The sequence below is a fragment of the Myotis yumanensis genome, unplaced genomic scaffold (assembly GCF_028538775.1).
Source record: "Myotis yumanensis isolate MYYU_CA2020_CCGP unplaced genomic scaffold, mMyoYum1.0.hap1 SCAF_12, whole genome shotgun sequence".
Taxonomy (NCBI): domain Eukaryota; kingdom Metazoa; phylum Chordata; class Mammalia; order Chiroptera; family Vespertilionidae; genus Myotis; species Myotis yumanensis.
In genome coordinates, this window is record NW_027223763.1 from 30,222,385 (window position 1) to 30,249,205 (window position 26,821).

At 39.6% G+C, this 26,821-nt stretch overlaps 1 protein-coding gene and 1 non-coding gene across 7 annotated transcripts in view; one reads left to right on the plus strand and one right to left on the minus strand.

The window, feature by feature from the left end:
• The window catches only part of NFX1 (nuclear transcription factor, X-box binding 1), a 76,824-nt gene that overhangs the window by 42,675 nt on the left and 7,328 nt on the right, over nt 1-26,821 (minus strand). For 3 of the 6 annotated variants that reach the window (XM_070431354.1, XM_070431353.1, XM_070431355.1), the window contains exons 3-12: nt 21,033-21,191; nt 19,544-19,621; nt 17,523-17,628; nt 15,649-15,720; nt 13,316-13,455; nt 11,485-11,584; nt 11,182-11,399; nt 5,936-6,033; nt 2,669-2,741; nt 212-291 (exon numbers count right to left, since the gene is read on the minus strand). In XM_070431354.1, the coding sequence (XP_070287455.1) occupies nt 212-291; nt 2,669-2,741; nt 5,936-6,033; nt 11,182-11,399; nt 11,485-11,584; nt 13,316-13,455; nt 15,649-15,720; nt 17,523-17,628; nt 19,544-19,621; nt 21,033-21,191 (1,124 nt within the window). Of the gene's footprint in view, nt 1-211; nt 295-2,668; nt 2,742-5,935; nt 6,034-11,181; nt 11,400-11,484; nt 11,585-13,315; nt 13,456-15,648; nt 15,721-17,522; nt 17,629-19,543; nt 19,622-21,032; nt 21,192-26,821 lie in introns of all 6 variants that reach the window. The other 3 variants (XM_070431357.1, XM_070431356.1, XM_070431358.1) reach the window with 3 other exon arrangements.
• LOC139021336 (small nucleolar RNA SNORA29) lies at nt 1,168-1,304 on the plus strand. The gene has a single exon (XR_011473457.1). It is a non-coding gene; the product is annotated as a small nucleolar RNA SNORA29 (small nucleolar RNA).

Genomic DNA, 26,821 nt, shown 5'->3' on the forward strand with positions numbered 1-26,821 from the left:
TGTCTTTCGTCTTTTTCTTCCTCCATGTTGCCACTGACTGACATTTTAACCTGACTGAGGTCAGCTTGATTGGGCAGCTCTCTGACTCCTGCTCAGGGAGCCCCTTCCAGTGATTTCTAAATCTGGGCTGCATTCCAGATGGCCGAGGCTTCCAGAAGCCCAGCTCCTGAATGAATGCAATCTGACTGTGACTAATGATAGGGCCACTTACCACACAGCATATCTCATTACATTTATGCCGTCCACACAACCTTTTCTTGCTACACCGCTTGTCGCACATAAATGTAGCATCTGCTGTGGACAATTGAAAAGAAAAACAAAGCAAAGGCTATAACATATATCTGAGTGACTGCAGGCTTAAGCAATACATATATAATAATGAAAATAAGCACTGGCCGGTGTGGCTCAGTTGTTTGGAGCATGATCCCAGGCTTCAAAGGGTTGTGGGTTCAATCCCAGTCAGGGAACATACCCAGGTTGTGAGTTTATTCCCTGGTCAGGGTGCCTGTTGGAGGCAACCAATTAATATTTCTCTCTCTCTCCCTTTCTCTCTCTAGAATCAATTAAAAATTTAAAAATAATTATGTAAATAAGTGGTAAAAATGTTAATAGTGAAAAATGCATATTAAAATAAGATACCATTTTTTACTTGCCAAATTGTCAAAAAACAGAAAACAGGACGACTAATATACTGTATGTGTGAAGGTATGGAAAAAAGGCATACATATTTAGTGATGAGAGTATAAACTTTTGGAGTACAAATGTATCTATTAAAAATTTAAATAGTGCCCTAGCCGGTTTGACTCAGTGGATAGAGCCAAGGACTGAGTCAAGATTGAAGGGTCCTGGTTTTGATTCCAGTCAAGGGCATGTACCATGGTTGCCAGCTTGATCCCTGGCCTTGGTCAGGGTACGTGTGGGAGGCAACCAATTGATGTGTCTCTCTCACATGGATGTTTCTCTCTCTGTCTCTCCCTCTCCCTTCCACTCTCTCTAAAAAAAAAAAAAATTAAGTGGTAATTTCCATTTTAAGAAATTCTTCCTACAGATATACTTTCAAAAAAGGTAGGACACTAAGAGCCCAATAACAACAAAAACATAAATTAGATTTCATCAATATTAAAAACTTTTGTGCATCAAGGAACACTTTCAAGAAAGTGAAAAGACTTTCCCATTTGACTACCATATTTTCTCCTAATAGATTTTAGTGGCTATGCTTATGGGACAGATTAAAATTGCCATGATCTAAAGAGGGAGGATGTTTTTGTGACCTCCTCTTATATTAAATGACTAAACAGAAAGAAGAAAAAAAAGGGGGGAAAAACAACCCACACACAATGGGAGAAAATATTTGCAAATCATGTTTCATAAGGATCTAGGATCCAAAATATATACAGTAGGTCCTCGGATTACGTCAGAGATCGGAACCCACCTACATAAGCACCTACGTCACTCACATGGAGCACATACACAGCAGTAATGAAGTGAAACAGTAAAAAAAATTTAAAAGAAAGATAACAATTCCTGACCTTTACTTGTGGTAAATAAATAATAAAAAACATAAAGTACATATGTACATATGTCAAAATGACAGAACTTTTTTTTTTTAATAAGTAAATGAAGATGGCGACATAACCACAAAACATAAACCGAGGACTGTCTGTAAAGAACTCGTACAACTCAACAACAACACAATTTGAAATGGGTAAAGGACTTGAACAGATTCTTTTCCAAAGATATAGAAATGGCCAAATAAAAAGTTCAACATCATTAGTCATTAGGGAAATGAACATCAGAACCACAACTTAGCACTTCACATCCACTTAGGACAGATATAATAATATTAATAAAAATAAAAAACAGAAAATAACAAGTGTTAGGGAGAAATTGGAACCCTCACTGCTGGTGAGAATGTAAAATGGTATAGCTGCTGGCTGAGGCCCTGGTTCCAGGTATCCAATATCCTATAGAGCCTTAAGGGGGACAGGCATCGAAGTCTGTGTGTAAAAAAGTTTGCTTCATTAGTCATGGGTGGTGTAGCTCAGTTGTTTGGGTGTCATGCCATGCCCTGAAAGGTTGCTGGTAAGATTCCTGGTCAGGGCACATGCCTGGGTTGCGGGCTCAATCCCGGTAAGTGTGCAGGAGGCACCTGGTTGATGTTTCGCTCTCACATTGACGTTTCTCTCTCTCTCTCTCTCTCTCTCTCTCTCTCTTTCTCTCTCTCTCTCTCTCTCTCTCTCCCTCTCCCTTCCTCTTTCTCTAAATATCAATAAAAAAATATTTTTAAAAAAGCTTGTTCCATTAGATATTAGTTACCTTCACTTCTCTTCAATATTTTATTACGAAAAATTTCAAACATATAAAAAAGATTAAACAATTTTACAGTAAACACTTATATGTTCACTACCTAGATTATACCATTAGTTCCATTAGTTATTTTTCCACATATCTATTTTCTACGCACCCATCAATTTATCTTTTTTTAATGCATTTTAAGGTAAGTTGCAGACATGAGCACACTTCCCCTAAAATTGTCAGCACTTCATTAATAAGAATTCAATTTGTTTCTTCCTTTTCTTATGAGGTAAAGTTTACATACAATGAAATGCACGAATGTTAATTGTACCTTCACTGAATTTTTACAAATACATAATCCTAGGAACATTACCTTTACCCCAGAAAGTTTCCTCATGCCCCTTCCCAGTCATACCTTCACTTTTGAGACTGGTACATGGAAGCTCCTATGGAAAAAGAAAAAGTAACTACTTTGAGAATAAATGAAACAAAACAACTATTGTATAATGCTAAATGTAACATGTATATCCCAAATGTACTCTACTTCTCTGGTAATTTATTCACCAACTTCACTATCTGGAGCAAGATTAGCCCAGTCCCTATATTAATATGCTTTACTTACAACAAGGCCCCAGGCTTACTAATTTTTCATGCAAATATAATTTTAACAATCTTTGTGGTCTGTCCTCCAAATGCACAGATTAGGTATTATAAATCTAAATGGAAAGAAGGGCTGCTAAAGGTAGGCAAAGCAAAGAGAAATAACTGCCTATTAAGGGTATATACAGACAAAACAATAAAAAATTGAAAATATGTAACAATCCGGTATCATTTAATGCAGGAGCAAACAACTCTACACACTTAAGAGCATTACTGACAACCTAGCTGGACTGCAGCGAAGTGGGATTAGAGTACGTACACCTGTGGCATTCAAAGTTTTATTACTGTGGTTTGCATTGTGTGAATGGTCCCAAAGATCTATCACATGTAATTTTGTTGAAGCATGATCCTGAATAACATGAGGCTGGTGCGTGGGGAACAAGCCAGTCATTTGGGGTAGAGTGAACCTGGCTGGCTGTCCAACAACTACATTTGTATTTGGCTTTGATGCCATTCATTTACAGGTTGCATTGTACTCAGAAATAAGTAAAATGATAAAAACATTAGTTCTTAGTAAAAATGACCCTGAAAATAAAAAAGGGCAACCACTAAAGTTGATAATAGAAGTGAAGAGGTCAAAGAAATTGAAGCTTTTGGCTAGAAGATGTTTTAGATAAATTAATGAGTTGGCTAGGTTTGATGATACCAAAAAACTCCCTATATGCTCTCTAGAGATATAAAGCAAAGGTGACTCATGACATTGCCTGAGTGAGTTTTTCAGTTAATGCTAATCCTGGGCTGTACAGAGGAAATGACATGCTGGAGTGGTATCTACAACTGCAGGGAAAGGCAGAGCTCCCATGAATCTCTATAACAAATATGAACTACTAATAAAAACTTAAGCACAGTATTCTTTGTAAAGAGGCAGTAATATATGCCATATATTTCTCAAAGACTCCCACCAAAGTGATTAAAACAACCTTTGAAGCTTTAAGAAATGTTTTACTTATCTAGAAAACTTACTTACATGGAAAAGGTCATTCCATTACAAAAGACAATTCATGAAAAATCTACATTCATGAAAAATCTGGCTGGACAATGAGTTGATGATTACCAGCATTTCGAAGAGATTTTTTTTTTTTACTTTGTCAAAGGGTTGAACAGAATTCTTATATTGAGAGTGAATTTGTATAGCAATTTTACAATAAGGCTTTTATTTGCAAAAATTTACACATAGCTTTTTAAGAATACTCTCACTGCCATAGGGTCCACTATTAGAGGGAGTGAGGACACAGAGTGAATGAGAAGCAAAAAAAAGGTGAGTGAAAAAAGGATTACTAGGAAGAAAGAAGCAAATCGACAGTAACCATTTTGAGTTCATGCGTCCCAACATTGCTTGTGATTCTTTGTCACAGAGAGCACCTCTGGACATTACTAAATTTGTGATTACTAAATCATAGCATCTCAGACTTCCAGTTGTATTTACAAAGCATAAAGTGGCCTTCTACCTGACATTCAGAACTCCTTTCTGCCCCTTGTATTCTGTGGTTTCTTTCAGGAAAAACAAACAAAAACCCTACAATGCTCACATAACTTTTGCAGGTAGACAGTGGTTTTACATTTTGTATTTTATTCTGAAACTTAACTATTAATGCATCTCCCAATTATGGACTATATCCTCAGAATCATTTTTAAGTCAGCTGGTACCCAGACCTTGGGCTGTATTTAAGAAATAGAACCAACGGCTCAGAATTTTGTGGGCACCCCAGCCTGTGCTCTGCTGGGACGGGGCCGGCATGCACTGAAATGACTAGTAGTAGGTCAGAGAGCAGGGTAGATCAACATTCAGTTTGTTCCTCAAGTTGATTACCCAAAGACTTCCACAGGAAGGCTTCCTGACTCTTCTGGTACAGACAGAGGAATGGGCACTAAGGCCTAATTTCAAAATGGTAAGACACCCTTTTTATAACACAAAGTCCAATTCAAACTGCCCAGGGTAGAAAGTAGACACACTGATTAACTTGTCAACTTATAAAACAGTTGTATAATAAGTAACCGTGACCTTGAGAAGTCTGACTTCCGTTACTGGCTTCTGGGAGTTAATATTGAAGCCCTTGCAATATTATGCCAGATAAGAGTGTCATTGTTTGTCTGGGGCCTTGGGTCACAAGTAACTTGGGTTCTAGTCTAATAATATGATTTAGGGTCAGGATGGCCACACTGGATAGTCTTAGGGTGGGAGATGACCACACTGGAGAACCAATGATGTGATTTAGGGTGGGGGCTTTGGGCCACACAGTATGAGTAGACCTCTGGAAGGACTGGAGACTGAGATCAGCTACATTGGCAGTCAATCATGCCTATACAATGGAACTTCAATAAAAGCTGGGGGAGCTTCCCTGTTTGGCAATACTCCACTGTACACCCTGATGCTGAAAAAGTAACAATGTTCCAACTCCATGGGGAGAGGACAGCTGGAAGCTTCACATTTGGTACTTTCTCTGACTCTGCCCTACATGCCTCTTCCTTTGGGTGACTTTAATCTGTATCCTTTTCCTGTAATATACTGTAACAATGACTATAACAGCTTTCACTGAATTCTGAGAGTCCTTCTAGAGAATTATCAAACCTTGAGGGTAGTCATGTGGACCATTCTAATTCAGCAGTTGTCTAAACTCTTGCAGTAGGTGTCAGAAGTGAGGGCGATCTTGTGGATTATGTTCCCTCTAACTTCTTAGTTAATTCTTTGCATCAGTGCTATTGTTGTTCTCTTCCAGCATCTAGCATTATCACACTTGATTTGCTGAGCTATACTTGTCTTATCCCCATGACTGGCCTCTGAGCTTTTATTGCCAATCCCCTCTCCACCCCAGATATCTATCCTACAACCATAGTAGGTGTCAGTATACACTGGCTAGACTAAACAAATCATACATAGTATGACAAGAATAAAACTGAGGTTATTTTGATCGCCCCCCTCTTCCATAATCACCAATGTAAAAGGCATTGGTGGCAAAAACTATCATTTTTTAGGATTTACCTTTGTTCTGAAAGAGCATCTGCAGGAAATAACTGATGTGCGAGAGCATGGTCCACAGTCTCCTTCATGGCAGAGCTTTTCACAGGTATGAATGAAATCTTTAATAAAAATGAAAAGAGCTAGGAATGAAAATTGCAACAACTCATTGCAGATTCCCCCACTCATTAGCTACACTGGTCTGCTACCTCTGTCCCCTAAAACTCCAGAATCAGAGTTGAGGGAAGAAGGATATCATCAATGCTTTCCCCCCTATTTTCCCTTCATCCAGGAGGCTGAGCCTTTTCTAGCAAGGACAGAGTCCAGCAGTAGTCACGGCAATATGCTTTGGATTGCACGGTGCTTTGCCTAAGTAAAAGAACAGATCTGTTTTGCCCTGTGTGGCTCAGCTGGTTGAGCAATGTCCCATGTACTGAGAGGTCTTCCATTTGATTCCTGGTCAGGGCATATGCCCGAGCTGTGGGTTTGATCCCAGGCAGGGGCAGTGCAGGGAGGCAGCCAATCAATGGTTCTCTCTCACCAATGTCTCTCTCATTTCTTCTAAAAATCAATAAAAAATTTTTTTTTAAAAAAGAATACATCTATCTCTTTCCTTATTTAGGCCCCAAGTCTCCAGGTTATACTTAAATCTCCTTAAAATTGTAGCCATGGATGATGTTACTAAAGTGCTCCTGACTGGAAATCATTGGAGAGTCAAAAATGATAAGAAGCCACGATCTACAATCTCATAGGCTCGAACTCTGTGAACACCTGGTGATAGATGGCGTGCCATTCATGCAGTTAAGCAAGGTTTAGGACAATTCCTGTCTCAAGGACCCCTCATAGTCTCTTCAGTTTAATTGTATCTTTGATTCTAATGTCTATTTCCCAAAGGTAACATATAGTTGGATCTTGTTTTTGTTTAATCCATTCACATTGTTATTATTGATATTTAGATATACGCCTGCCATTTCACTTATAGTTCTTTAAAAAAAATTTTTTTTAATATATTTTTATTGATTTCAGAGAGGAAGGGAGAGGGAGAGATAGAAACATCAATGATGAGAGAGAATCATTGATTGGCTGCTTCCTGCATGCCACACACTGGGGATGGAGCCTGCAACCTGGGCATGTCCTTTGACTGGGAATCAAACTGTGACCTAATGGTTCATAGGTCAATACTCAACCACTGAGCCATACCGCCAGGCAAGAGTTATTTTCTTAATGGTTATTTTAGGGCTTACCATATGTACCTTATCAGAATCCACTTCAGATTTAAATAACTAACCTAATTCCGGTGAGATATAGAAGGCTTATTCCTATATAACTATATTCCCTCTTCTCTTTTGTCATATTATTGTTAAACATAGGACAGCTATATGTTACAAACCCAATAATATACTGTTATTACTATTTATATATGTTATGGTCTATTAAAGAAGTTGAGAAAAGAGAACAGTATATATTTATAGTTTGTTATATTTATCTTATTAACCATTCCTGGTGTCCTTCATTTGTTCCTGTGAATCTGAGTTACCATCTGGTATCATTTCCTTACTCCAACACAACATTGATCCCACCCACCTCCTTTGTGCTGTTATTATCAGATATATTTCCACAAATAATCCAATTACATACATATTATTTTATACAACTGCTTTTTAAATAAGTTGAGAAAAGAACTTGGCATTCCCATTATATACTGTACTACAGGCCCGATGCAGGAAATTCGCGCAAGGGGCTCCGCCCTCGCAGCCACAGTGGCTTGCCTCGCCCTTGCAGCCCCAGCTTCCCCCGTAAGGACATCTGGAGGGTCGTTCAGCTGTCCGGTCTAATTAGCATATTACGCTTTTATTATTATAGACTAGAGACCCGATGCACCAAATTTGTACAAGAGTAAAGCCTTCCTTCCCCTGGCTGCCAGCACTGGCTTCCGTCTGGTACCCGGGACCGGGGCTTCCCTCCAGTCCTGGCTTCATCCGGAAGGATGTCCGGAATCACGTCCAGAATGATGTCCAGTCTAATCAGCATATTACACTTCTATTATTATAGATATGTTGGTGTGCTTAAAAATGTCCCACATTTCTCTGAGGCACTGTTCATTTTTCTTCATTCTATTTTCTCTGTTCTTTGGATTATACAATCTCTATCAACCTATCTTCACATTCATTCATCCTTTCTTCTGCCAAGTCAAAAATACTGTTGAGCCCCTTTAATTAATTTTTCATCTTAATTATTGAACTTCTCAACTCCAAATTTTCCATTTGGTTCTTCTTTATAATTTCCATTTCTATTGATATTCTCTATTTGATGAGACACTGTCTTTATACCTTCCTTTACTTCTTTAAGCATGGTTTCCTTTAGTTCCTTGAACATGATACCTTGATTTTTGTTAAATCTGACAAAGGTCACTCTCACAGAACACAGAAACTTTCTGTTGCCTGTGTCTTTTTCCATTTCTTTGCATACTTCATAATTTTTTGTGGCAACTCTGGATACTGCTTTCTTTCTCTCTCTCCATAGTATTTCTGTTGTTGTTTATCTATTTTGTGACTTGTCTAGGCTACTTTAGTGAAGTCTATTTCCCCTCTGGTATGATGTCCTTGGTGTCACCCTTTGGATGGCAGAGCCTGGGATGACAATGGTTTTAGCAGAGCTCTCTCTCTCTCTCTGATCACTCAGTTAAGTTGTCTGCCTCATTTGGTACTACCCTTACTCTTGAGACTCCACTAATTGCTGACTGGTTGCTCTATTGTTTTCAACAATGCCTTGAGGCATAAATTGCTCAGCATCTGATCCAAGGAAATTTGGGCAGGGGTCGTTTTTGAGGCAAGTCTATGAAGTTTGTTTGACCCCAGAAAGGCTCCTCTTTGCCATCTCTTCCCATTTTTTTAAAAATTTTTTATGGTGGACTAGTTGGCCTACAGTTTAGCTTGTTGCTCTTAATTAAGAGGAGTTATTGTTTTCTAAAGGACCTTAGCCCTGAACTTTCCCCCACACTCTGTTTCAAATTGAAGTCAGTTCCTTTGGGGAACACTTTGGAGCTTGCTTTCTTATAAACTGCCTCTTCCCCTGGGACGTGTAAGCCACTATTTTGGATGCCAGATGGGATAGTACTCTCTGGTTTTCTTTGCTTAATTCTCGTAGTGTTAAACCTCTTCCCTGCAAGTGAGCCAAGGTGAGGGTGACTGGGCCCAGTATTCTCACATATTGTGATTAGGGTAGAACATCCGACTCATGGGTAAAGCTGTATGAAGGAAGGAAGCCCCCAATCTCTCAGCTGTGCTTACCCAAATTTTAACCTCTTTAACCTGGAGTTAGAGGGCATGAGAAATGCAGTAGTCTGCTCCACCCAGTAAAAAACCCTTGATTGGGAGCTGAGGGCAGAGGAAGCCCTGTCTTCTTGAGCACACCCATCCTGAATGAAGCTTTTGTTAAGTGCTGAGCTGGGGGTGGGGGGAAAGGAAGAAGGAAATGGGTTGTGACTCAAATGACATAGATTCTTGCTGTTCTGAGTTTTAGTAGATTTTCTTCAATAAATATTTCTTAATTGACGTATGCCTGTAGAACAGTTTCCAGAGACTTTAAATGGTTGGTTTTTTAAAAAATAGTTTTTGCCAGCTATGCTTATTTTGCTGGGGAGTGGGTCCAAATAGCTGCTCATGCTACCATCCTGATAGCAGAACTCCACCTAGTCTCTTGTACTAAAGCTAAATGTCTAGACTGGAAATTTCCTCCGGTGAGATACTAAAAGACTTAAACAAGCTTTCTACAGATATGCCAGATCTGAATACACTTGATTTTGAGCTTCCCAATCCAACTCAACCTAGTTCCTTAAAAGTTTGTCATGATTAATTATCCTTGAATCCCTTGACCAGGTCAGTTCATACTAATAGTTACTATCCTTTTCTTGCTCATGTCCCTTTGCTTTACTCATTTAATATTTCGTCTTTCTCTCATTGCCAACAAGATATCTCAGCCTCCGAGTAGGATTTCTGGTGATTACATATGAAATTCTTACAAAACTGACTCATGTGCTTTCTGAGAAGGGAAGATCTTTACCATCCTTCTTGATTTAAAAATCATTTGATCTCCATCTCTATCTCATAGGGCTTATCTGAAGATAATCCAGCTGGTACAAGGAAGAAGTGTCTTCCCTCCTCCTCCCTCCCTCCCTTCAGAAAGAAGTTGCCAGGTCATTGCAAAACTGTACATGTATATTTCCTAAAGACTGCCTCAGAAAGTCTCAGTTAGAAACTCAGACTAGTACTTTATAGCTAAAACTTTGGTTTCTGTATCCAAGTAATCAGAAGCCACAGGTCAGAAGAAAGGAAGAGCCACTAAAGGTAGGATAATCATTGACAAGAAAAACAACAACAAGAAGTTTTAACAAAAGATAAAACAATTCAAACTGCTCATTGGTATGGGGAAATAGCCTGAGAAACCTCAGCAGTCTCTGAGGGCATCACTGTATTCAGCATAATACAGTAACCAAGGTTCAGAAAAATGATGACTCTGGGTCATTAATGGGAAATAAATTTTCTTCAGTTACCTCTGTTTAAAGAAAGAAGATAATTTTAGAAAAATGTCCATCTAAAATTATGCTCAGAAGTATTATCCTCAGCTAAATGGAAAACTTTGCTATAAAGAATGACATTTGAGTGGTCCAAATGGCTAACGTTTTAGTGTATTTAGAATTTTAGTTAAGATACTCCTATTATATGAAAATGCTTTTTTTTTTTTTTAAATATATTTTATTGATTTTTTACAGAGAGGAAGGGAGAGAGATAGAGAGTTAGAAACATCGATGAGAGAGAAACATCGACCAGCTGCCTCCTGCACACTCCCTACTGGGGATGTACCCGCAACCCAGGTACATGCCCTTGACCGGAATCGAACCGGGGACCTTTCAGTCCGCAGGCCGACGCTCTATCCACTGAGCCAAACCGGTTTCGGCTGAAAATGCTTTTAAACATTGAACCCTGGATTAGTAAAAGTATATCTGGAGTTTGCTCCTCCCCCTCTCCCCCATAGAATAGTATCTTAACACAAGTGATCTGAGTTAGCAATAAAATACCCAAATCAGAAAGATAAATCACTTGGGCAGATGTGAATTTTCTTAACTATATTTGAGGAGGAAAGGATATGTGCTCATATAAATTTGATCCTAATATTTAGAAAAACCTCTGATATTATAACTAGGATTTAAAATGATTTTGCTTAAGTAGTCATTGCTGCCAAACATTTACATTCATCTGTCTACTAGTTACCTGAGGAACCACAAGACAGAGGCTTGCCACACACTTTTCCACATGTAGGGACAGGATCCATGCACGTTTTCCGACCACTACTTCCAAGTTCTAGCAATTGGCTGAGTGGAGTTTGCCCACAAGGGCAATAGCGTACCAGATGGGGGAGCCGTGGGCACGGCTGGCAGGGCTGAGGGTGGCACACCTGAGAACACATGTGGTTCCCACATTTCAAATCCCTGTTAAAAAACAACAACAGACTATTACACAATTGTTGCATAAAATACAGCTTTATTCTAACTGAGAAAAACATAAAAACCTTACTTGCCACATATCTTTAAACAGCCAAAATCCCCAAATCCATCGGACTTTCCTATGTCCGTTCCACATAACACATCTCGAGAGGTGTTGCCACAGTAGCACACTTTAGGACATAATTTCAAAAACATGAGATTAGTTACCTGTATGGGTTCTTAAAATATTCCAAATAATCTATAGGAAAACACAAAATACTATTCATTAGTGTTGATCAGACCTGATGCAGAAATGAATGTGGCTTACACAGCGGCTCTAAGTCCCACCTAAGAGCTTCATTATATAAGGAAATAAAAAATTATGTGACACTCTTGTGCCTCTGCAGCATATCCTGAAAACAGTAATAAAGTGAAGCAAGACTCTAAATTAAGCAACTAATATCTGGTCCATAAGGCCATAATTGAAAACCAAGAATTGTGAGCTGAGTTTGAAGTAATCATGTTCAAGTATTCACACTAAATCAAAATTTTCAATAATTTGAGACTTTTATTTGTTAGATAGGGAAACTAGTCTAAAATCTATAGATTTTTCTGTGAGTTCAAGAAACAATGGATTCCTTTATTTCTTGGGGTCAGCAATGAATGCGTTATGTTTAAGAGTTATGTTTCTGATGTATTAATAAGTAACAAAGTCTGATAAGAATTTTCATCAACTTACATAATTTTTCTAAGTGTCACTTTACATTTTCAATTTATAATGAAAATTTATCTCATTAAAATCAGTCTATGCAAGCCCTAGCTGGTTTTGCTCAGTGGATAGAGCGTTGGCCTGCGGACTGAAGGGTCCCAGGTTCGATATTGGTCAAGGGCACATGCCTGGGTTGCAGGCTTGATCCCCAGTAGGGGATGTGCAGGAGGCAGCCGATGAATGATTCTCTCTCATCATTGATGTTTCTATCTCTCTCTCTCTCTCCCTTCTCTAAAATCAATAAAAAAATATTTTTAAAATCAGTCTATGCAAATATACCAAACCCTATATAATAAATGCAGTCCAGAAGAGAAGAAAATAGAAATTATGCAGATCTAATGATGCTTTCCTTCTTTCTCAGTATAGATATCTACTTGCACAGAAAACCAACATCAGAATAAATATAACATTATAAAATCATAGCAAATCTTAAATGCATACATTTAGTAAAACATAAAATAGAATGCTTCTAACAAAACATCAGAAATAATACTCATAAAAACTGTATTAAAAAAATGTATCTTTGTCCAGCCAGAGTGGCTCAATGGTTGAATGTCCACCTACAAACCAGGAGGTCACGGTTGGATTCCTGATTAGGGCACATGTCTGGGTTGCAGGCTCAATCCCCAGTGGGGGATCCACAGGAGGCAGCCGATCAATGATTCTCTCTCATCATTGATAAACTAACTCACTCACTCTCTCTCTCTCTCTCCCTTCCTCTCTGAAATCAACAAAAATATATAAATAAAATCAAATCTACTGTCCAGCCCTGGCCAACTAGCTCAGTTGGTTAGAGCATTGTTTGGATATGCCAAGGTTTCTGGTTCAGTCCCCAGTCAAGGCGCATACAAGCATCAACCAATGAATGCATAAGTAAGTGGAACAACAAATCGATGTCTCTCTCTCCCTAAAAAAATAAAATAAAATTTATTGTCCAAATTCTATAAGACAATGAACTATACTGGTTTTATGAAACAAAAATAATGAAAACTATCTAAGCATTAATATATATCTCTAGTTCTCTCTGTCCAAGGCGCAAAGCTAACAGTCTTTGTGACTACAGGTTTGAGACGAATCCATGTCATCAAGAAAACCGTAAATAAGGCTCCAGAAAAGTACACAAGTATTGCTGGATGGTGTGTTCACCACTTACCTTGGTTCAGTATGATGCGGCAAGGCTGGCACTGACCCCCATGGCACAGCTCAGCACAGTGGTGCTGACCACAATTCAAAACATTCTCACATGGATTAGAACAGTGGACTGAGACAGCCTGACCACAGCGAACTGTGTGCCTGTAAAGACAGTAGGTGTAAAGACAGCACTGGTCTAATGTTGGACATTAAGTTCCTGTTTGACAGCTAAACTAGTACAAGCCCTCCCCCAAAAGCTACTAAACCTTTCTCTTGACCCCGTTTCCCCCACTTTTTGTTTCCCTCCTCCAATCCTTATCTCCTTAATTACTCTGCCCTTCTCCACTAGCTTCTTTTTCCTCCTTTGCTTTCCTTACTTCCCATTCTGCCTCTCTGTCCCCTATTTTCTGACCACTGAGGAACTGAAAGCTACTCCTAAGTTTTTGTTATATGCGATTTCTTCTGAGTTCCCATGAAGCAGCATGCAGGAGGGGAAAGGGCCTGGAGCTCGCACAGTAACTTATAGATGGCAGTAGGAAAGTTGGAAAGGTGTCGCTAAATATACATTCTCAGAATGAGAATGGCATCTCTTGGGACTTGGCACTTTGGCATTTTATGTAGCTATAAAATTTAAGAACACACTATATGTGACTTTGATTCAGGATGGGGAAATCATTCTGGCTTTGTTCTAATAAACATTCTGAGTTATCAGCTAGTGAAGGACTTGAAGCCAGGGCTTTCAGACAATTGTCTTCAGGTCTCTTTCCAGTTTAATGACTTAGAACTTGGGAGTCTATTCTCCTACATGAAAAATTTTATTCTATCCCCTACTCCTATTTCAAGTACATATTTTGTTTTAAAAAGTCACTGTTATAGCCCTAACCCGGTTTGGCTTAGTGGAGAGACCGTCGGCCTGCCGACTGAAGGGTCCCAGGTTTGATTCCGGTCAAGGGCATGTACCTTAGCTGCAGGCACATTCCCAGTACGGGGTGTGCAGGAGGCAGCTGATCGATGTTTCTCTCTCATCGATGTTTCTAACTCTCTATCCCTCTCCCTTCCTCTCTGTAAAAAAATCAATAAAAATATATTTTTTAAAATGTCACTGTTAGAGATTTAAGACGATCAGTTGCCAGTGCTCAGCATCATGGCTAACATCAACCCCTTGAGGAAAACACTATCATCTCTACTTTATGGTAAGAGAACGAGGCTCAATGAGACGAAACAACTTGCCCAGGTCAACTAGTTAGTGGCAGAGCCCAGATATGACCTAGTCTTTCTGACCCAGATCCCTTGTATGTGACTCTCAGGCAACACTGTTACCCTCCTAAGTTTAGTAAACATTAAACAAATGCATATTATTGAAAATCTGCCTGATCCCATTTCGTTGAATGGTTCAAAAATGATTTTATGGTCTTCCTGGGCCTCAGAGACATTCCACAGTTATCTGTGATATTTGCACTGACGATGCAGGAGAAATTATATTGTAATGAAAAAAGGAGAGGCTCTGGGGTCACTTATTATTTCATTCAACACTATTCACTGAAAACCTCCTAGATCAGCCGTGGGCAAACTACGGGCCCGTTTGAAATGAATAAAACTAAAAAAAAAAAAAAAAAAGACCGTACCCTTTTATGTAATGATGTTTACTTTGAATTTATATTAGTTCACACAAACACTCCATCCATGCTTTTGTTCCGGCCCTCCGGTCCAGTTTAAGAACCCATTGTGGCCCTCGAGTCAAAAAGTTTGCCCACCCCTGTCCTAGATGCCAGATACTATGCTAGCCACAGGTAAATGGTTCCTGCCTTCTAGACCTAAAAAGGCCTGGGTTCAATTCTGGTTCTTTCACCCAGTAGAGAAGAAAAAGAAGTCCCTGTCACGTTGGCTTTTCTTACCAAAAAAAAAAAGTATTTTTATTGATTTCAGAGGGGAATAGAGAGGGAGAGACAGAAACATCAATGATGAAAGAGAATCATTAATCAGCCACTTCCTGCACACCCCCTACTAGGGATCGAGCCCGAAACCTGGGCATGTGTCCTGACCAGGAATTGAACCATGACCTGCCAGTTCATAGGGCAATGCTCAATCACTGAGCTGGGCTGTCACTAGGCTTTTCAATAAGTAATCTCACTGTGCATAGAACTTCATAATCATTTATAAGATTGCAGAACAGGATCGAGGCAGCAAAAAAAGCTACTATTTAGAGAAAAGTACTATTTATGCCTACATTTATTTATTAATGGTAGTAAATAAGTACTATTTACACCTACCCACTAATTTTTTATTTTAGAGATTCACACTGAAATGATCAATGAGGAAAAATAAGTCTTCTTTAGAGTACAATTCTAACTTTACCTGGTTCGTCCACATTCACATGTTTTAGTCGTAAAGGCGGGACAGGGTGGGCAAGGTCCAGGATGGCAGAGACTAAAAAAGAAAAACTTGGATGAATCAATCATACATATAAACCAAATCTGAACAAAGCTGCCCCAGCTGGCTCCCATTGTAATATGGCAACAAATGCATCTACTAAGAAATGTTTTAGTATTTGTCTAAAGTTTTGATTAAATTTAAACAAAGACAACAAGAATGTTTTTATATAAAAAGAATTAACAGCATTATCATCTTTAGGATATTTAGCCAGAAAAGTAAAACCCAAGTCAAAATACTTGTTTTATTTGGGTCTGATGGTCAGAGATGACATTTCCAAATATGGTCTTGGTCCACTTAGTGCAGTGTGCAGGGATAAAAATTGCTTGCCATTCATTTGAATGGCACGATGGCCAATGGAGTCTTTTAGAGCCTGAGCAACATAATAGAGCTCAATTTATTAAGTCCATGAGAAGTACAGACATTTTCTCATCAGCTAGTGAAATAATAACCAGACAGTGGGCTAATGATGGAAACAGTTGACATGAGGGGAAGAAGCCAAAGAAAAAAAAATAAGCCAAAGAAAAAAAAAATTACAGAATGGAATTATATATTCAAATAAATACTGCCATCTTCAAAGCAGATAATCTGGGGATGTGCCCGCAACCAAGGTACATGCCCTTGACCGGAATCGAACCTGGGACCTTTCAGTCCACAGGCTGACGCTCTATCCACTGAGCCAAACTGGTTAGGGCAGCCACCACACATCTTGATTGTAAGACCTCAGGTTCAACATTTACTCCTGCTCCATGCAGAAGTACCGAGATAACATTCTGATGTCTGTTTCACTCTTACATTTCAGTAATATAAGCAAGAATTACCATTTTCTGACCACTTACCCCATGCCAGGCTCTGTACCAAGCCTCCTATATGCATCAATTCATTTAATAATCACAACTCTAAAGTTCTACAAGTTCATATCATTATTATAGTACAGACTCAGAGAAATTAAGTAACTTGTCTAACATCACATAACTGTTAAGTGACTCAAACCCAGGAACTAAGCCTTGGTCTGAGGTCAAAACTTGCAGAAAATGCATTGTAACTGATTAATTGTTTATTATTGCACATTTATCTTACTATTTAGACTGAATATGTTCTAAAGCTCTCTACTTATTGTAGGGAAGAGATTCACATCCTAAACATACTGCCAACAGGACCCTTCACAATTACCTTCCCCCAAACAGAACTCTGTCTTATATACTCTTTTTGACCTGGATATCAGTGGGGGATGTTTCGCCTTGGAAGTCAGCAGAGTAATATAGTGAGAAGAGCACTGGCTTTGTAAATACCAGCTCCATCATGTCCTAGCACAGTGACCTTGGGCAAGACATTTGGCCTTTCTGAGCCTCATCGGTAAAACGGAGATGACAAATATCTATATACATCACTGGACTGTTTGAAGGATTCAATGACTTAACTTTTATAGGATAAGTGCTCAGTAAATGATACTATATTGCCCTTTACTCCATTGTGTTACATGCTAACCAGATATGTACACTCAAAGCCATGAGCAAAATGTGTCCATCAAGAATGCCCAGGGAGCCCTAACCGGTTTGGCTCAGTGGATAGAGCATCAGCCTGTGGACTCAAGGGGCCCAGGTTCGATTCCAGTCAAGGGCATGTACCTTGGTTGCGGACACATCCCCAGTAGAGGGTGTGCAGGAGGAAGCTGGTGGATGTTTCTCTCTCATCGATGTTTCTAACTCTCTATTCCTCTCCCTTCCTCTCTGTAAAGGATCAATAAAAATATATTAAAAAAAAAAAAGAATCCCCAGGGGTTTAGTATTCCAACTTACAGATTACAGGAATGTGGGCAGTCCTGTCCAGGCTGTTTCTTTCTACAAACTTCACCACAACTATGTGGGATTTCATTTCTGCTCCATTCAGGATTCTTTACCTTGCCTAAAACACATCAGATCGAACAGTCAAATGGTACAAACTTCAAATGCATCCTAGACTTTAATGAAATAATACAACATAACTAGACAGCATGGAACATCAATGTGGTTTTCATTACTTCAATAAACATATTATCCCAAATCCTAAAATAACATGTTGAATATAATGCTATTAATCAAAAGCTTCACTGAGTATGATAAGTCTTAAATGGTGGATTACCTGGAAAAGATAAATACAAGGTTATTTTCACTTATAAAAATGCCCCTTTGACTAATGGACACATTTAATCCAAGAAAAACACCTACAAAATAAGCCTTCTATAAATGGGCCCTTGAATGAATATGGGAATATCTCTATAAGGGCCAAAAAAAAAGGGAATAAGGGAAGAGAGCAAAGGGGGGGCGGGGGGAGGCAGAGAGAAGCAGTAAGAGATGGAAAGAACAGAAGTACCCTATTCTAAAGTAGGCATGAGGGGGCTATATTTTTATAATTAATGTCACTCCGCAAATGTTTAGTAAGCACCTTCCGTCAACTGAGCATAGAGGCAAGAAGAGTAAAACTGAGGCACAGGACTCCTCCTTGCCCTAGAGCAGGGGTGGGGAATATCTGGCCCACGGGCCACATAAGGCCCACAAAATCATTTGGTCTGGCCCTGCCAAGGCATTAGGGGTGAGTTAATAAAATGTTTGACCAAATATAGCAGGCTACTTTTTAAGTTGATAATTTTGTATAGCCCACGAATGGTATTATAAATATCCAAATGGACCTTGGCAGAAAAAAGGTTCCCCACCCCTACCCTAGAGAAATTCTCTTGGACAATTTACACCCTAAATCAGTGGTCACCAAACTTTCGGACCTCACCGGTTGGCGACCACTGCCCTAAATGATAGTCTGTCCCCAGTCCTTGGGCTCTGCATTTCTCTCTAGTCTCTTTCAAAACTCTTATTCATGCTGTGAGGCTTTCATATACCTAAAGGCCAATGATCTCCAAATCTACATTTTCTGCATTGCCCTGAAGTCTCAAGTTTCAGTCCTACTTGTCCAACCATCTACTGAACATCCATACTTGGTGTTTCAAGTCACCTCAAACTGCCTACATCTGCAGCCAAAGTTAGCATCTTGTCTTCCCTCTTACACCTCTCATTCCTTTTTTAAAACCTCTCATTCTTCAGTGTTCCCTTTTTCTGTCAGCAACAGCATCACTGTCAGAGTCACACATTGATTTTTAGAGAAAGAGGGAGGGAGGGAGACATATCGACTGGTTGCCTCCCTCATGTGCCCCATCTGAGTGACTGGGCCAGGACTGAACCTGCAATCCAGGTACATGAACTAGAACCTCAGACTCTTGGGTGTGTGGGCCGATACTCTAACTACTGAGCAACACTGGCCAGGGCGAACTGAGCTATTTAAAAACAGGAAGAGTATTCCGTAAAGAGGGAGAGCACAAGGATAGTTAGTAATGCTGGTCTATAGAAAAATCTCTCTACTATAAACATTAATGACTGACTCATTGGGTTAAAATAAAGTATACTTCAACACTACGTTCCGTATGCTGCTCAAATCTGGACTATCAAAATTATTACAGCTAGAAGTGAGAAGAAGCCCATGTCTATACCTGCCTTTGCCATTTGGTCAGCTCTAGTCTAAAGTGAAGACCAGGGAGAACTGCACCACAGCTTGGAAATAGCATGAGCCTGGAGGACAGGATGTAAAGACCCTTCTCCAGAACACTCTACCAAAGTCATAAAGGTCTGTGACTCTATCTGTTTGATGGACAACATGCATATGTCTAGTAGACCCCTGTAGCTTTGAAGTCTTATTAGTAACTTCTAAAACATGCCTAACAGACCACCTCTCCTGGGCTGGGAACTGAAGTACAATGCATGAAGTGGATGCATTGTATGTAAAAAAAACTTACCACAGAAACAAGTGTAGGTATTAGGAACATGTGCAGAAACGTTCTGACAGGCAGGGCACCGCCAACCACTCTGGCCATCTGCCAAAAAAAGGGGGTAGAAAACAAAAATAATTTCCTTTAAAAAGCACACATAATTTTAAAAAATTTATACCTATAAGAAGCTATAACATTGAAGCAGTGGTGGTAATTTCCATGTTAAGGATTTAGACATTAAAGAAACAAAATCACAATTCTGAATGCCTTGCTTAAATACTGTATTTAGGCTTATATTTATATATAAGGACTTTAGATACAATGAATCAAGTGGGTATCCATTTTGTTCTTTATTTAACTGAGATATAAATGACATATAACATTATGTGAGTTTAAGGTGTACAACATGCTGCTTTGATATGTTTACATACTGCAATATGATTACCACAATACAATTAGTGTTAGCAAATACCTCCATCTCATCACATAATTTTCATTTCTTTTTGTAGTGATAGGAACATGTGGTTTTAGCCTCATCGGTAAAACGGAGATGACAAATATCTATATACATCACTGGACTGTTTGAAGGATTCAATGACTTAACCTTTACAGGATAAGTGCTCAGTAAATGATACTATATTGCCCTTTACTCCACTGTGTTACATGCTAACCAGATATGTACACTCATACACATATATTTAAAATATATTTTAAAAAATATATACATATGTACACTCAAACACATATTTCTCATTTTGTTAAAATTTATTTTAGAGAGAGAGAGAGAAGGGGGAGAAGAAAGAGAAAGAGAGAGAAAGAAAGAGAGAGAGAGAGAGATAGATTTGTTGTTCCACTTATTCATACACTCACTGGTTGCTTCTAATATGTGCCCAACTGGAGTTTGAACCCACAACCTTGACATATTGGGATGAAGGTACAACTAACTGAGTAACCTGGCCAGGGCCTATTACAGTATTTCTAATGTCAAGGTAACCATTATCTGAATGTTGGCTTGAAAAAAAAGAAAAGGATAAAATATTTAAGTACATGTATGAAAGCCCAGATATCTTAAATTGGAAGAAGAGCCACAGTTCAGAAAGCATGTTATTAACATTTGCATTACCCATAAGTACTAGTATCCTTTGAGAAAAGCCCACAAAATACTATGGAGAAGATTTCTTAAAGGCAAAACAACTTTCAAGTATGAATTAAACAGAGGCTTTCTATAAATTTTCTAAAGCAAACTATACAAGAAATGTTTTCTATAGTTGCTACCTGGATAAAAACCACCATTTTCAGTAGACGTGACTGATTTTATTTTACCTTAAATATATTTTAACATTGTTTTGTTTAGCTGGTTTGAGATCTACAGCTTAATACTGGCCATCTGAAATATATGATTGAGATAACATATTCTCCCTGCAGATAAAATATTCAAGAAGAATTAAATAGCTTTTTAAAAAGTGAATATATCAAATGGGTGAGAATAACTACTCAGAAGAGAGAAATGACTGACCTGCTTGAGATGCTGGAGACCTTGCCCATTTTTTAATGCAGTTCAAATGAAACACGTGGTAACAGCTCTGACAACTCCAGACTGGGGCCGTGACGCGAACCAATTCACAGCACACCATGCACTCATATTTTTCTGTAGTTAGTTGTTCAACTAGAGAACCTGTTTAAAAAACAAAACAGATAAACTCAAATATAGAAAACCAATCCTCACTTTAGTCAACCAAAGATCAGCAAAGCATTTCAAAGAACCCAAACACAGAGGTTTTAAGGGATGTCTGAATCTGTTCAGAGACAGGCCAAGAGGAGGCAGGAATATGCTGAGGTAGAAGATTTAGGAAGTAGGTATTCAGGTGGGAATTCCCACAATTGAGGAAACATTCCTAAGAAACGGCCCATCAATGCCCCTCATCACACAACTTGAACATCCACAGGAGCAGCACACTGAAGGGCCCTGCCTTGCCCTACTTAAACTGGGGTGCTCTGAATCGACCAGACCCATGGATTCAGGCTAGGATGGGGGTCTGAATGGTCAACTGCAAGAAATTGAAGCCTGGATAGCTTCCCAACAATCCATGGTGGTGAGATAGTTCTTGCCCTGAAAGTCTTTTTTTGATTCTCTCAATAAAGATATGCTTAGTGCCTATCACAAGCGCATAGTAGGGTTACTAGACACAAAGAGAAACAGTCCCTGGCGTTAGAAGCTCGCCATCTGGTGAGAAAGACCAGTGTAAGGCATTATAAGAATCCTCTCAGACTTATTCCTCAATATCTTCACCTACTTCCAGACTTTTTCCTCAGCAAAAGTCTTTCTATCCCAAGTATAGTCAGGTGCTCTCAGAGATGAGTGTATAAATATAAATACATATATTTTAGTTCATACTTTAGGCATTTATTTCACAATGTTATTTTGTTTTTAAGTCCAAATAGGTTAGAAGGATAAAATAACCTTAAATTACCCAACCGAATGCTGTGTTAACGCACTTTATACATATTATTTAATTCTCTTAACAAGGTTAAAATATTATCATTTTATAGATGAAGAAACCGAGGCTCAAAATGATTAAAATCACTTACACAAGGTACAAAACTGAAATTAAAAAGCCAAAATTCAAATTCATTGCTATATGACCCAAAAGCTCACATTTTAATCCTTTAATGGTATTAGCTCTCCTAAGATTACTTTGTTTGTCCAATTTAATAACAAAAAAAATACAAACCCGCAGGACTGTATGCTCTGTGAGGCAGGGACAGTGCCTCGTCTGCCTTGCGCACTGTAGTACTCCCAGTTTCTGACATATACCATGTGCTCAATAAATATTTGTCAGGTGACTGGATGAAGGAACAAATGAGTCAAGGAAGTTACATTTTTAAAAAAATACTCCATCTTTGCATCAAACTCAAAGGGAAGTTCAGCACAATTAAGGACTGAAATACACCTTTCCACTGGATGTGGCAATAGGAAGCCATTCATGACCTTACCAGCAGCTCTGAGTCACGTGGTGATGATGGCAGAGGAATTAGAAGTTAATGAAAATAGGGAAAGGGGTGGGGGGGCGGGCGAAGAAAGGCAAACAACTCTTGATTTGATTGTAATGGAAGGATAGGAAACACTACAAGGGAGGTCATATAACAGGGTAAGTTTTTCTTGTGGAGGGTAGAACAGACTTGGGAAGATCTTCAGCTTGAGAACATGGAATTGTAAATGTGAAAAAACTGATGCAAGGAAATATAGGAGGAAAAAGTCTAGAGTAGTTTTAGATGAAAAGGAAGGACAGCTGACCAAAGTCATACAAGAGAAAATAGGCAGTCCTGAAAGCCAAATGAAGTTGGAGACCACTATTCAAAAATATTTATTAAGCCCTGGCCAGTGTGGCCCAGTTGGTTGAACATCGTCCCATGCACCAAAAGTCTGCCAGTTCAATTTCCTGTCAGGGCTCAGGTCCAGAGGGTTCAGTTCCCGGTCAGGGTGTGTATGGGAGGCAACCGATCGATGTTTCTCACATTGATGTTTCCTTCTCTCTCTCCCTTCCTTTCAATCTAAAATCAATAAAAGCACATCCTAAAAAAAATTTACTAGAACCTACTGTCAGGTACTCTTTTTTTTTATTGCTTAAAATATTACAAAGAGTAGTACATTTGTCTCCTTTCCCCCCCAACCCCCGACCTTCCCCAGCCTCCCCTACCCCCCAGTGTCTTATGTCCACTGGTTATGCTTATATGCATGCATACAAGTCCTTTGGTTGATCTCTTACCCCCTCAACCCTCCCAGCCTTCCTGCTGTAGTTTGACAGTTTTTAAAAAAATATATATTTTATTGTTTTTTTTACAGAGAGGAAGGGAGAGGGATAGAGAGTTAGAGACATCGATGAGAGAGAAACATTGATCAGCTGCCTCTTGCACACCCCCTCCTGGGGATGTGCCCGCAACCAAGGTACATGCCCTTGACCGGAATCGAACCCGGGACCCTTCAGTCCGCAGGCCGACGCTCTATCCACTGAGCCAAACCGGTTAGGGCGACAGTCTGTTTAATGCTGCTCTGCCTTTGTATCTATTTTTGTTCATCAGTTTATAATGGTCTTTATTATACATAAATGAGTGAGATCATGTGGTATTTTTCTTTCACTGACTGGCTTATTTCACTTAGCATAATGCTCTCCAGTTCCATCCATGCCGTTGCAAATGGTAAGAATTCCTTCTTTTTTACAGCAGCATAGTATTCCATTGTGTACATGTACTCAGGCACTCTTTAGACATTTAGGATATCCAGTGAACAAAACAGACAAAAATCTTCTGCCCTATGAAGCTTATTATCTAGTGGGGGAAAGTAGACAATAAACAAATAAATTATGAAAATATGTAGCATCATCAAATAGTGATATGTTGCTATGGAGAAAAATAAACCAGGAAAGGAGGATAGGGAATGCTAACAGTGGGGGAAGTATGGTTTTAAACAAGGTGATTGTAGAGGCTTTCCTGAGAAGGCAAATTAATTGCAGCAGCACCAAATCTGTACTATTATGTAATTTCCTGGAACAGCATTCTGTTACCCAGGAAGAGGAAAGATAGACTGCACCATCAATCCAGGGATGTGATTCTACCAAACGGTTTGGCAGAAGGATAATACTTCAAATGACCTACGATAAGATCCGCCTAGAGAGGGAATACAGGTGGGTAGGAGGCTGGCAAAACTGGTAGTGGGTGGAAGAAACTGAAGGAGCCAGAAGGACAGGAATCTATGGTCAGAGAGTGGAACATAGACTTTAATATTTCAGAGATGGGGCATTTCCAAGATTATTTCCCTGGTAGTGGGTATGGAGATGGAATGAAGGCCAAAGTCCCTGTGGTTAACAATATCAAAGAACTTGAAGATGGCACAATGCACATGATCACTAAAGTTACTCAGAATAACAGCAAGATATATGGTAAATTAGTTCACAAATTTGAACATGCCTTAGAATCACCTGGAGGCTTGTTAAAAGGTAAGACTGCTGGGTCCCAGAATTTGTTTAGTAAATCTGAGATGAGGCCCAAGAATATGCTTTTCTAACAAGTTCCCAGGTGTTGCTAATGGCTGCTAGTCTGGAATTACACTTTGAGAACCACTGTGGTAAAGAAAAGATGTAGCTATTAGCATTAATGAGGGCTGGGAGACCTGGAGGCTAATAAATGATAAGATATGTCGGGTGATGTAGTTACAAGGTAATGTGGCATTAGGTTCAATGAAAGAAGGATTTTAAAACAAAGGTAGAAGAATGATTTAGTCTGTCTCCATCAACTACCTGCATTCCTTCAACAGCCTCCTAACTTGTCCCCTTGCTTCCTTAAAGCCTAATCTCCACACAGCAGGCTGAATGCTCATTTTAGAATGTTAGTAAGATCATGCCATCCCTTTTCCCAAAACCTTTCAGCTGCTTCTCATGTTCTTACTCAGAACCAGATCTAAGAGCCTCACATAATCCAGCTCACGTGATTTCTCTGATCTCCTCTCCTAACAGCTTCCCCACTACCTTCACTGCTCCCGATCCTGCCCTCCCACCCATCTAAACCTGTTTCTGCCTCTGCCTAGAATGCTCTTCTCCAAAGAGCCACAGGGTACACTCCTTCGCTTCTTTCTGGTCTCTCTTCAAATGTCTCATCAAAGAGACCAACCTTTCCTAAACTAGTGCCCCTGTTACCCTGTCCTCTTAACCTGTTTTATATTTCTTTTTAGCTTATCACCTACCTGACAAATTAAAAATTTAAGTGCTTTCTACTTGTCTTCCCTACCAGAATGTAAATCCCATTAACACTGTATTTCTACTATCTAGAACTGCTTGGCATACAGTATTTACTCAGTAAATATGAATACAGTGTTCTCAAGAATATGTAGGGATGTGAGGCCAAGAAAGATTTGTTAGGCAGAACTCTAAGATGGCCTCCAAGACTCCCACCCTGGGGTATGCATTTCCTGTATAATCTCCACCCCTTGAGTATGGTGGGCTGATCTAATCAGGAGAGTCCTTTTAAAATAGTCTAGAGATCAGAGACAGACATCAGAGAGGTTTGAAAAATCTATAGCAGATGCTTTCCTATAGGCCTTAAAGAAGTAAACTACCAAGTTGTGGAGAGGGCTCATGTGGTACAGATTAGCAGGTGGCCTCTAGGAGCTGAGAGTGACCCCCAGGCAATAGCCAGCAAGAAAATGGGGAGCTCAGTCCTACACACAAAAGGAACTAAATCCTACCAACAACCAGTGAGCATGAATGAGGACCCTACACCTCAGATGAGATTGCATCCCTGGCCAAGTTTCAGTCCTGTGAGATTGAGTGAAGAACTCAGCTAACCTGGACCAAGACTCCTGATCCACAGGAACTGTGACATAATAAATTTGTGGTATCTTAAGCCACTACATTTGTGATAATTCATTATGAAACAACTAGAGGCCCAGTGCATGAAATTCGTGCACGGGTAGGGTCCCTAGGCCTGGCCGGTGATCGGGGCCTTCCAGCTGCTGGCCAGGGCCTTCCTTTGTTACGTGCTGCCCCCTGGTGGTCAGCACACGTCATAGCGAGCAATCGAACTCCCACAGGGACACTTTGCATATTAGCCTTTTATATATATAGAAGATAGGAGACCATTAACCAGCCTTACAAATTCAGAAACAACTCTGGTATAACATTGCCTGGCTTCACAAATAAGTTGAGGCCCCAAGAATGACTGCCTGGTGAAGCAAATTAGAACTAGAAGCACTGTTTTCACATTGGCCTATAAAAACAGACTCAGGCAGGTGGTGGCTTCACATGTTAGGCTGTATGTCACATTAAACTGGAGGGAGATGAAAACTGTGAAGGTCCATGAAGCTATTTGGTCTAGGTCAGTGTTCGGCAAACTGCGGCTCGGCAAACCGCAGCTCGCGAGTCACACATGGCTCTTTGGCCCCTTGAGTGTGGCTCTTCCACAAAATACCGGCTCTTCCACAAAATACCGACTTCTGCACGTGGGCCACGAAGTTTCAATCGCACTGTACAGGCGCGGCCGCACGTGGTATTTTGTGGAAGAGCCACACTCAAGGGACCAAAGAGTCGCATGTGGCTTGCGAGCCGCAGTTTGCCAACCACGGGTCTAGGTGAAATATATCCTCAGGGCAAAATAAGAAGTGTCTTCAAATATTACGAGAAGATGATTTGCAATGAGGGGGAGGGGAACTCTAAGGAGAGAGACTAGTTGCTGTGGAGCTCCAGAGGCCAGAACTTGAACCAGAGGATAGAAAGTATTTATAGTAAGGAAGTTTTCAGTTCAATGTAAGGAAGA